Consider the following 11596-nt stretch of genomic DNA (forward strand, 5'->3'; position numbering starts at 1 on the left):
GTTCGTAATTGCCAGCACCTTCCTTCATGACGTTGAGAAAGCGTACGTAAAATGTCATAGAATTCGTGGGGTGGATTCGATAGGACGTGTGTCACAATTTTGAGCCTCTGCAAACGTTTCATATTGTGCGTGGTTTCACATACCCGTGAAGATTCGGGATAGATCTTCAGTAACCCATGCTTACGGGATCGGGTAGTCCGGCTCGCTTTGTACTTGGTTGATTTTGCCACATATCCCAGTTGCGTAGATCGACAGACTTACCCTACGCTACAGGAAATACGGTAGTATAAGAAAAACGGAATAAGAAACGTAAACATGTTATGTATTTTATTGTAAGTTTGTTTATTGCATAGATGCTTACGATACAGTCGCCATAATTTCGGGTATCAGCGATCACATTCATAGGTGTCTGTGAACATCACGTTAGAGGTCTCGGGGCAACACTGACGACCTTGCCTGACCTCACAGACTCCTCACACAGCTTTACGAGCTCCAGACTCTGCATGCACTCCTCCGCCGACACCATGCACTCCTCACGCCCTGCAGCATCGACAATATTAGTGAGTGAGTTTCAGTTCGAAGCCGCTAAGCCGCTTTGAACAGTGAAGGGTTATAGAGATGGGCGACGGGTGGCCTAGTGGTTAAAGCGATCGCTCGTCACGCCAAAGACCCGGGTTCGATTCCCAACATGGGTACAATGTGGGAAGCCCATTTCTGGTGTCCCCCGAGGTGATATTTCTGGAATATTGCTAAAAGCGGCGTAAAACCATGCTCATTCACTCACCGTGAACAACATCGATGAAATGCCGTACAATCCTGGTATAGCTTGAGCTCCACCGCTCGATGAAAGACTCCATCAAATCAACAGCCAAACTGCCATTTGTATCCCAAGTCTCTACTTCCGACTTCCTGTAGTTTTTGGACATTGCCATCTTTTTTGAACCCAGAACCTAACACAGTAATACACACATTTGTCAGGGTTTGAAACTCTCAAAAATTTCAGCCAAACCACAGGGCTGGTTAGATGTAAAAATTGCCAGCCCAGACCAAACCTTACCTGCCCAGACCAAACCTTACCAGCCAAGACCAAAACTTACCAGCCCAGACCAAAACGTACCTGCCCAGACCAAAACTTACCTGCCCAGACCAAAACTTACCAGCCCAGACCAAAACTTACCTGCCCAGACCAAAACATACCTGCTCAGACCAAAACATACCTGCTCAGACCAAAACTTACCTGCCCAGACCAAAACTTACCTGCCCAGACCAAAACTTACCTGTCCACAAAATATCTTCATATATCGGTGCATGTTTCAAGTTAAACCCGACCGTCGGGCAGGTGAAGTTGAGAATCTGGCAGTCCGTGTTCAAAATAACCAGTCCCGGGCGGTCGGACAGGCAGGTGTTTCGAACGCTACATTTGTTCACGCCTAGATACTAGGGTCGGGACGGGTAACCCGTTTACCCAGGACGGGTGAGTAAACAGTTGGACCCGGGTACCCTTCACACTAACCGGACCCCCTTTGATAACCTGACTAATACTGAATTAATTTGACTTTGTGCCTGATGCGACGGATTCAAAATATTTCCAGACGCCACTGTTAATCTGTTGAAGGGGAATAACTCGCAATTAATGTTATAATGGGTAATAGGGGGTCGGGTACCTGGGAAGGAAATTTTGACCCGTCTAAGTCCGACTAGATACACAACATTTCAGAACTTTATGACCAGGGGCTCCTTTCACGAAGCAACCTTTACTAAGGTTAACCTTAACTCCCATTCTCTAAAACCGCTTCCGTGGTGTAGTGGTTAGAGCGTCCGCCCGGAGAGCGGAAGGTCGCGGGTTCGATCCCCGACCGCGTCATACCAAAAGACGTTAAAATATGGTACTTGTTGGTCCCTGCCTGGCGCTTGGCATTAATAGGTACAACAAGGACTTGTCGGTTCGGAGTCAGTATAATATGTCTGAGTGGGGTATCCATGCTTCACTGCGGCATGGTATCTCAGTGGGCTAGCACTATAAAACCAGCTTAAGTCTGGGCTAGTACAAGCAGCCGCACATACACACACACGCATGCATGCACGAAGTATTCTCAAGCACGACGTTAAATCCAATTTCACCTCACCTCACCTCACCTCACCCATTCTCTAACATTGCACTAAAGTTACCTTAGTGACTTACGATCACCTTAGAGCTTTGTGAAAGGAGGCCCAGGTGTATACTTTACTAGGGACTGGAATTTACTTAACATGGAACAATATATATACTGTACCAGGAATCTAGTACTTCTGTTTGTTTGTTTGTTACTTAACGCCGCACCCTCCAATATTACAGTTATATGGCGGCGGTCGGTAATTAACTGAGTCTGGACCAGACAATCCAGTGATCAACATCATGAGCATCGATCCACGCAATTGGGATACGATGACATGTATCAACCAAGTCAGCGAACCTGATCTCCCGATCCCGTTAGTCGCCTTTTACGACAAGCATGGGTTGCTGAAAGACCCATTCTGACCCAGATCTTCACGGGTTGGTACTTACTACACATAGAATCTGGTATTAACTGTAGTCTGCACCTAGTATTTACTGTAATTTGCACCTAGCATTTACTGTAGTTTGCACCTGGTATTTACTGTAGTTTGCCCCTGGTATTTACTGTAGTTTGCACCTGGTATTTACTGTAGTTTGCACCTAGTATTTACTGTAGTTTGCACCTAGTTTTACTGTAGTTTGCACCTAGTATTTACTGTAGTTTGCAGCTAGTACCTAATATTTACTGTAGTTTGCACCTAGTATTTACTAGGGCTGCGCAATATAACCGGTTTACTGGTATTTACCGGTTCAGACATGAAACCGATACGTATTGCGATACGCTGTTCGAAAACAGGTATTTTGACATGCATTCGGAAAGCTTCGTAACACTTGGAATCTTCGTATATTTCCGTTTTATAAATTGTTCCTTTCCTTTTTTTATTTGTGCCAAGTATTATTTACATTTTTATTTTGTCATGATTAAAAGTTTTTATTAAAGCTTAATCAAGCATGGTGATTTTGTTGTGTTTTTGCTTTATAATCAAGCATTAACTCGATTATAAATAGTTTTTTGTTAAAAAAATAATTCTTGCAATATATTGCAATACATAGCGCAATATATGCTTCCGCATCGCAATATATCGCAATATGAAAATTCTCTGCAATACCCACCCCTAGTATTTACTGTAGTCTGCACCTAGTACTTACTGTAGTTTGCACCTAGTATTTACTGTAGTTTGCACCTAGTATTTACTGTAGTTTGCACCTAGTATTTACTGTAGTTTGCACCTAGTATTTACTGTCCCGGCACCTGGTTTTACTCTACTCTGCACCAGGTTTTCACCCCAGTATTTACCGTAGTTTGCACCTAGTACTCTGGTTTACTCCAGTGGCATTTTACTGTAGTTTAGGCACCTGGTATTTATTGTACCCGGCACCTGGTATTGACTGTCCTGGATGCTGGTATTTATTGTACCTGGCACCTGTTTTTCTGTACCTGGCACCTGGTATTTATTGTACCCGGCACCTGGTATTTACTGTACCCGGCCCCTCTTATGTACTGTACACGGCACCTGGCACCTGGTTTTCTGTACCCGGGACCTGGTATTTACTGTACCAGGCACCTGGTTTTACTGTACCAGGCACCTGGCATTTACTGTACCTGAAAGTGTTGATCGTATCCGTATGTGACTTCCCGACCCGCCATCATGTTAGCCAGCACCCCGCTTGGGAAGGTGAGTACGATGTTGGTGATGTCATGGTCGCCACTGGCCTCGTAGTCGTCGGCGTACGTTGAGTTGTTGCTGCCACATACATACACCGACAGCGGCCTCTCCCCAACAAACCAGCACACGTAGTCCAGCATGTGAACACAACTGTCCACATATATGCCGCCTGTAGAGATATACAACATGTACCTGGTCATATCTATGCCGCCTGTAGAGATATACAAGAGGTTGTACCTGGTTATATATATATATACCGCCTGTAGAGATATACAACAGGTTGTACCTGGTCCTATATATATATATATATATATATATATATATATATATATATATATATATATATGCCGCCTGTAGAGATATACAAACAGGTTGTACCTGGTCATATATATATATATACATATATATATATATATATATATATATGCCGCCTGTAGAGAGATATACAACAGGTTGTACCTGGTCATATATATATACCGCCTTAATACAAATGGAACAAATCGTATCTGTTCTGAAATATACCTCCTTCCTCCGAATAAAAAGTGTCTTACGTGTATACAGTTACACACCCTATGTTTAGAAGGAACGGGTCGTATCTGTTCCCAAATATACCTCCTTCCTCCGAATAAAAGTGTCTTACGTGTATACAGTTACACACCCTATGTTTAGAAGGAACGGGTCGTATCTGTTCCCAAATATACCTCCTTCCTCCGAATAAAAAGTGTCTTACGTGTATACAGTTACACACCCTATGTTTAGAAGGAACGGGTCGTATCTGTTCCCAAATATACCTTCTTTCTCTAAATTAAAAGTGTCTTACGTGTATACAGTTACACACCATATGTTTAGAAGGAACGGGTTGTAACTGTTCCCAAATATACCTTCTTTCTCAAAATAAATATAACGTGTCGTACCTGTTCTCTAATATATACTCTATGTTCAAAAAGAATATGTCGTACATCTTCATAAATAAATCTCCTTTCTCGGAATATAGATGTCATACGTGTACACAATTGCATAAGCTAGGGTAGAAAAGAATATGTCGTACATCTTCACAAATATATCTCCTTTCTCAGAGTAGATGTCGTACGTGTACACAATTACATAACCTGTGGTCAAAAAGAATACGTCGTACATCTTCACAAATATATATATGTCCTTCCCTCCAATATAAATATGTCTTTCATGTATACAATTACACACCCTATGTTCAACGAGAATGTGTCGTACCTGTTAACAAATGTATCTCCTTTTACATAATAAAATGTGTCTTACATGTATACAATTAAATACCCTATATAAATTATGTAATGTGTCGTAAATACACTCCTTTTGTACAAATAGAATATGACATTCCTGTTTACTAATATATACCCTATGTTCAAATGGAACGTGCCGTACCTGTTCACAAATAAACGCCTTTGTCCGAAGAGAATATGTTGTACCTAATTACATGTACTAACATGTACCATAAATTCAAATAGAACATGTCGTACCTTTTTACTACTATATACCCTTTGTCCACATATAACGTGTCATACGTGTGTTGAGACCATTCTACATTTAAGGTCACAACGTACGTGTTCCGCGTCAACCACAAGGCTACCCAACCGCCCTTAAGCATTAAGGACTGTATTTAGGCACGAATGTTAATTTGTGGGGGTATTGTACATTGCTTGGACTCAAGAGTATGAATTTATTTTGAAAAGTCACTGGCCAGGAGGGCTAAGTGAAAACGTTGCTAGCCCACATCATACTTCATCTGCGGACGGACTTTTAACACCTTAGTAATTGACTTCATCGTATTCATGTGCATTAAATAAAGAACAAATTATCTGAGATTTGCAGCTAGCCAGTCGGGATAGTTTTAACAAGATATTACTAGCCCGATTCACAATCAGATAGCATTTGGCTAGCGGGCCAGTATAGCTATTTCCAACGCTGCAGTTGGACTTATTTCGGGGCGGTGGGGTAGCCAAGAAGCCAAAGCATTAGCCCGTCACATTGGCACATGGGCACATGGGCGCAATTTGTGAAGACGTTTTCTGGTGTTCCCCGCCGCCGTATTGATCTAATATTGCTAAAAGTGGCGGAGAACCTTACCCAACCATCACATTTTTAATTTCAGTTCGTTTTCTGTTTGCATGTGTTGCTCTCGCAAAAAGCTGAAGTTGAAATGTGACAGACCTGTGCCAACGACAACTATAATCTCCTGTCTTGAAACTTGTGATGGAATGGTTGGTTGGCGTGTCATGGTGACAGTGACCTGGTTGTTTAGTCATTGAGAATCTGACTCATGTTAGTCGGTTTGTGATCTGGTGACTTTCTCTGGTTGAGTGAATAGCTATGGTTTTGTTTATATCGATGTATTGATGCTCTTTCACATGGAACATGTAATCATGAGTGTGTAATGTGTATACAGTACGTCTGGATATCTGTCGAGCCATACATACTGTCACGTACACACACTGACAAAAACAGTAGAATATGTATATTTAGAGTGTTTGCGTCTGTTTATCTATCTTATATTTGTAGATAGAAATAGATAGGTATAGATAGACAGAGACTAAATGCTAGAGATAGAAAAGATAGATAGAAAGATATAGATTGAAAGATGGAGACAGATAGAAACAGAAATAGATAGAAAGATAGATGGAGATAGAACAATAGAGTTAGAACGATATAGATGTTTATATCTATCTTATATTCATAGATAGATTGAAATGGATATTAACATATGATATAGATAGATACAGATATAATTATAGACAAGATAGAGATAGAAAGATAGAGATAGAAACAGATAGAAAGATGGATATAGATAGAACAATAGAGATAGAAACAGATAGAAAGATGGATATAGAGAGAACAATAGAGATAGAAACAGATAGAAAGATGGATATAGATAGAACAATAGAGATAGAAACAGATAGAAAGATGGATATAGATAGAACAATAGAGATAGAAACAGATAGAAAGATGGATATAGATAGAACAATAGAGATAGAAACAGATAGAAAGATGGATATAGATAGAACAATAGAGATAGAAACAGATAGAAAGATGGATATAGATAGAACAATAGAGATAGAAGGATAGAGATATGAATATAGAAATAAAGGTAGGAAAGGACAGAGATATGCATAGATAGATATAGGTAGGTAGGTATATGTATAGGTAGGTATTGGTAGGTAGGTATATGTATAGGTAGGTATTGGTAAGTAGGTATGTGTAGGTAGGTATTGGTAGGTGGGTATATGCATAGGTAGGTATTGGGGTAGGTGTATGTATAGGTAGGTATTGGTAGGTATATGCATAGGTAGGTATTGGCAGGTAGGTAGGTATATGTAGGTAGGTATTGGTGGGTAGTGGTATAGGTAGGTATTGGTAGGTATATATGTATGGGTGTTGTAGGTAGGTATATGCATGGGTAGGTATAATAGTAGGTAGAGTATATGCATAGGTAGGTATTGGTAGGTAGGTATATGCATAGGTAGGTATTTGTAGGTAGGTTTATGTATAGGTAGGTATTGGTAGGTCGGTATATGTATAGGTAGGTATTGGTAGGTAGGTATATGTATGGGTAGGTATTGGTAGGTAGGTATATGTATAGGTAGGTATTGGTAGGTAGGTATATGTATAGGTAGGTATATGTATAGGTAGGTATTGGTAAGTAGGTATATGCATAGGTAGGTATTGGTAGGTATATGTATAGGTAGGTATTGGTAGGTAGGTATATGTATAGGTAGGTATTGGTAGGTAGGTATATGTATAGGTAGGTATTGGTAGGTAGGTATTGGTAGGTATATGTATAGGTAGGTATTGGTAGGTAGGTATATGTATAGGTAGGTATTGGTAGGTAGGTATATGTATAGGTAGGTATTGGTAGGTCGGTATATGTATAGGTAGGTATTGGTAGGTAGGTAGGTATATGTATAGGTAGGTATTGGTAGGTAAGTATATGTATAGGTAGGTATTGGTAGGTACATATATGCATAGGTAGGTAGACCCTTGGTTGTAGGTCTGAATATGACCAGCGTTTGATCACTACAGCAAAGGTATTAAGACCACTGGGGAAAAAATATCTGAATGTACAATAGATAATAGAGTCCCTGATTCGAAGACACAAATACTTGCTCAGTATTCCTGGAGCAATGTTATGTTGTATCATCCTATGCTCTGATAACGCATGATAGCCAAGGACAGAGGCGATAACCTATCTTAATCTACCTGTCATGTCAGGGACAGGCATTCCGATGTTGTTCAAAGATCAACATGTGCGCACAATAGTTAAGATGATCTGAGCCACTGATGAACTCCTCGATTACTAAGTTGAAGTGACTACCGACATGGTGCCAAATCAGTTGTACAATCAAGACATACAAACATATCAGCAGTGTAGTGATTTGATTGCAAACTGCAGCCTGAGGATTCAGTGGTTGTCAAGGACCTTGATCAAGAAAATGTCCCACTAGGAGACTTTCGTAGCGTTGCTTGATATGCAAACAACAAATGATAATTACGACAAGCACGGGCTGCTCAATTCTAACATGGATCGTCACGGAATAGAAGTGATTAAAACAGTTAATCAACTTGACGTAGAAATGACTGCAGCTTTCAGAACAATCGCATGACAAACAAGTAGTATACACAATGGGGGTACGGGACCAGGTCCTCCCAAGGGCTCATTTTTTTCAGAATTTCGAACATCGTTTTTTTGCTTGAATTTTGCTTGAATTTTGCTTAAATTCTAGCAAAGTTCTAGCAAAAAAACGATGTTAAAAATCCTCAAATCACTATCTCATCCATGAATAAATTAACTGCCCTGTTTGTACTATACAGCAAAACAGAGAAAAAGGGACTCGATATTGGTCCTTACATACATATGCATATAATTAAAAGCTTGGAAGATGGAAGTTACTGATCATAATGATCAAATATCAATTTCGAATGATGTTCAATCCCTTGTAATGAATAAACATAATGAAGAAAACGAGCTGAGGGATATAATTAAAAAAAACACAATGTTCGTTCAATTTAAGTAAAATATTGTGCAATCATTTACTGGCTTCAAGTTAGAAGAAAATACAAAAATAGAATCGAATGAAGTACTAAAAATTTAGAGAAAACCAATGTCAATAAAAGCGACAATACCCTTTCCACATACACAATAAACCCCCACTCAGTGCAGAGACCATAGCATGAATTCGACTATTTCATGAGCTTGCGTTGAATCACTCTCACACAAACTTCAGAACGATGAACTCACAAAGGTTTCTGATGGGCTGTAGATAGTGGATCAGTATTATGGTTAGACACAGCAACATATACGTCATTACATGACGGATCCCTCGCAGATTTACCATAATCAGAAGGAAACAAGCCACAATTAATGTTTAGAACGAGGATGGTGAGTCTTCGAGATGGGCATTGATACTTGTTCAGTTTCCAGCTTATCAGACATGCTGATAGACGTTCCAGCCATTCCACAGGTAATGAGCGTAATCTTAAAGGCATCGATGTTCTGCCACCTTTCTCTCAAAGTTGTAAAAGTTGAAGGAGAATACAACCAGACTTTCAATGTATCTGGAACTTCTAAGGGAAGCAAAGGAAGTGATACATGCATAGGATAACGTCTCCCTCGGAACATATCCAGAGCATATATCTGTTCCTGTTAAGAGTGATAACAGATATTACAACAAAGGAGCCCCTTGGCTGAAGCAATTCCTTGGTTGCGCCGCCTTTCAGATGTTATAAGATTGGTTACCCCCATTTTATAATGATCCATCTTTTAAATGCATCTTGAGAGGCCATATTGGATCAGTTCAATGATTTGACCTCCATCGAGTTCTTCTGGTTGACATAGATATCTGGCACTTACACGAGCAGGAAGTGTTCCTTTTCGTGATGAGGATGTACTGCTCATTCAGAAGATGCAGATTTCATTTTGTTATCATGGTTTCTTTCCAGTCATTCCAGTAACTTCATTATATAAGCTGATATTACAGGTAAAGGTCATCCAAACAAGCACGCTGCAAGTGCGTGATTAAATCACACATAATAATGACACATAATGTAACTGTAGAGCACCGAATATCCATCTCAAAGATGCTGCCTGTGAGGTGTCAGAAGGTTAACAGTCCAGTCATGTGACCATCTTAGCCCACCGGGCACCCATTCACTGTTGGGTGAACAGAAGCAGTTTTGAATAAAATCACTTGGCTTTGGTGTGACCACGTGTGTCATGTGTGCATCGTTGTGGGGAATGACAGAAATCCGAGAAACTCCCAGGAGTCAAGCTGCCAAACACAGTCACTCATCCAAGACTCTGTGACCAACGTTCCTTAACTTCAATTGTTTTGTTACCCAGGCACTATGCGCAAGACCACATGCAACACCAACTAATACGTGACGCGGGCTTCTCTTTCTACTCGTCATATTACATCATGCCTGTTTTTATTTCAGTCAATGATAAAATATATGTTTATAATATTTTTGTCCATTATAATTGTCCATTTTATTACGACTCAAGGCTCTGAACAACTTTGTTGTTAATTGTTCAGAGTCTTTGTACCAGCCAGCTACACGGACAACTGTTTAAGCAAACCTATAGATTTTGCGTCTTCCCTTGCCATGTATGGCTCTGATACCTCTCCAGGGTCATTTGAAAGGACTAGTCAATCTAAATCAAGAGTTTGAGAACCAATTTCTGTTATTCCTTCACACATTAGATAACACATTAACGAACCTACGTTAGATTTTATGGAAAAACTAAGATATTCTTGGCAGCTTCAATGATGCCTGGACCTGAACCAACGTTTTGGACCAGAACACTCATTCCCTAATGGTCTATTGATACGAAAAGTTGGAGGAGATAAAAAGTAATGTTTGTGACTAACGGCTCTTTCAGAAACATACTTGTCTGTCATTGGTTGTACCCGCTGCACGGTTAACATAGTAAGTGTATTACCATTAGCTTACGACGGAACTCTGTTGTGACTAAATTCACTTTCAGAATGACAGTGGAGGCACATACCTTTGATCTGTATGTGTGATTTGTGAACATTCTGTAAAGTGACATATTCCAGTACACCCGAATGTGGTGTATTCATAACACGTATGATATTTGTCCTTATGTATTGCTGTAATGATGTTAATGTATTGCAATGATGATCTATTGCATTAGTATGTGCTGTTGCTGATCGTTTGGGAATCAGTATTGGAACTTGAGAGTAACTTTAAAGTATATGTGTATATGACAGGAAGGGTAGCGGAGAGTGGCTTGAAACGAAGTGAGCTAGAAGGACTATTTGTTAATGTTCGGGTACATCTTTCAGCTGACATATTGATGATCGGTTCCAATCCGACTTTGTTTTCACTCAGTTTTTTGTTAACTTGGACATGCGCAGTGGCATGTTATACGTACCAGATGTTTTGATGTAGCTGAGCGGGACGTGTTTGTCCAGGCTGAACACAGTGACGCTTCGAAGACGGCCGAGTTCGCCATCTTCCTTCATCTTGTGGATCCGGCTGAGGTCAGGGTCAAATCGCCTTACGAGAAACATAGGGTCCAGAATGGTTTTATCCCAAAACTTCCACAGCAAAGGTATGTAATTTTGTAAATAAACCTGACTTAATAATCTATAATTTATTACTAAGTGATTGTTTGTCTTCGTTACTGATTTATGGATTAAACCATTACAGATTCAGGTAATCAGTATGCTAAAGTGTGTGCAGTCAACCAGAAATGTTGTTGTTATAAGCTGTGGAAGTTTTGGGATGTGGAAGTTTTGGGAGGATACCGTCCAGAATCAGTGTTAAGATTCGGATCAGT

The 11596-nt window shown here is 40.1% G+C and overlaps 1 protein-coding gene across 1 annotated transcript in view; it reads right to left on the bottom strand.

The window, feature by feature from the left end:
* Window positions 1-312: 312 nt before the first annotated feature.
* The window catches only part of LOC124264947 (inositol 2-dehydrogenase-like), a 14779-nt gene continuing 3495 nt past the window's right edge, over window positions 313-11596 (bottom strand). Inside the window, exons 4-7 of the mRNA XM_046699730.1 lie at window positions 11189-11313; window positions 3699-3931; window positions 785-950; window positions 313-540 (exon numbers count right to left, since the gene is read on the bottom strand). Coding sequence (XP_046555686.1) covers window positions 419-540; window positions 785-950; window positions 3699-3931; window positions 11189-11313 — 646 coding nt within the window. The 3' untranslated portion in view covers window positions 313-418. The remainder of the gene's footprint in view (window positions 541-784; window positions 951-3698; window positions 3932-11188; window positions 11314-11596) is intronic.

Source organism: Haliotis rubra, unplaced genomic scaffold (genome assembly GCF_003918875.1).
Source record: "Haliotis rubra isolate DU_JTF1 unplaced genomic scaffold, ASM391887v1 Scf950, whole genome shotgun sequence".
NCBI classification, from domain to species: Eukaryota; Metazoa; Mollusca; class Gastropoda; order Lepetellida; family Haliotidae; genus Haliotis; species Haliotis rubra.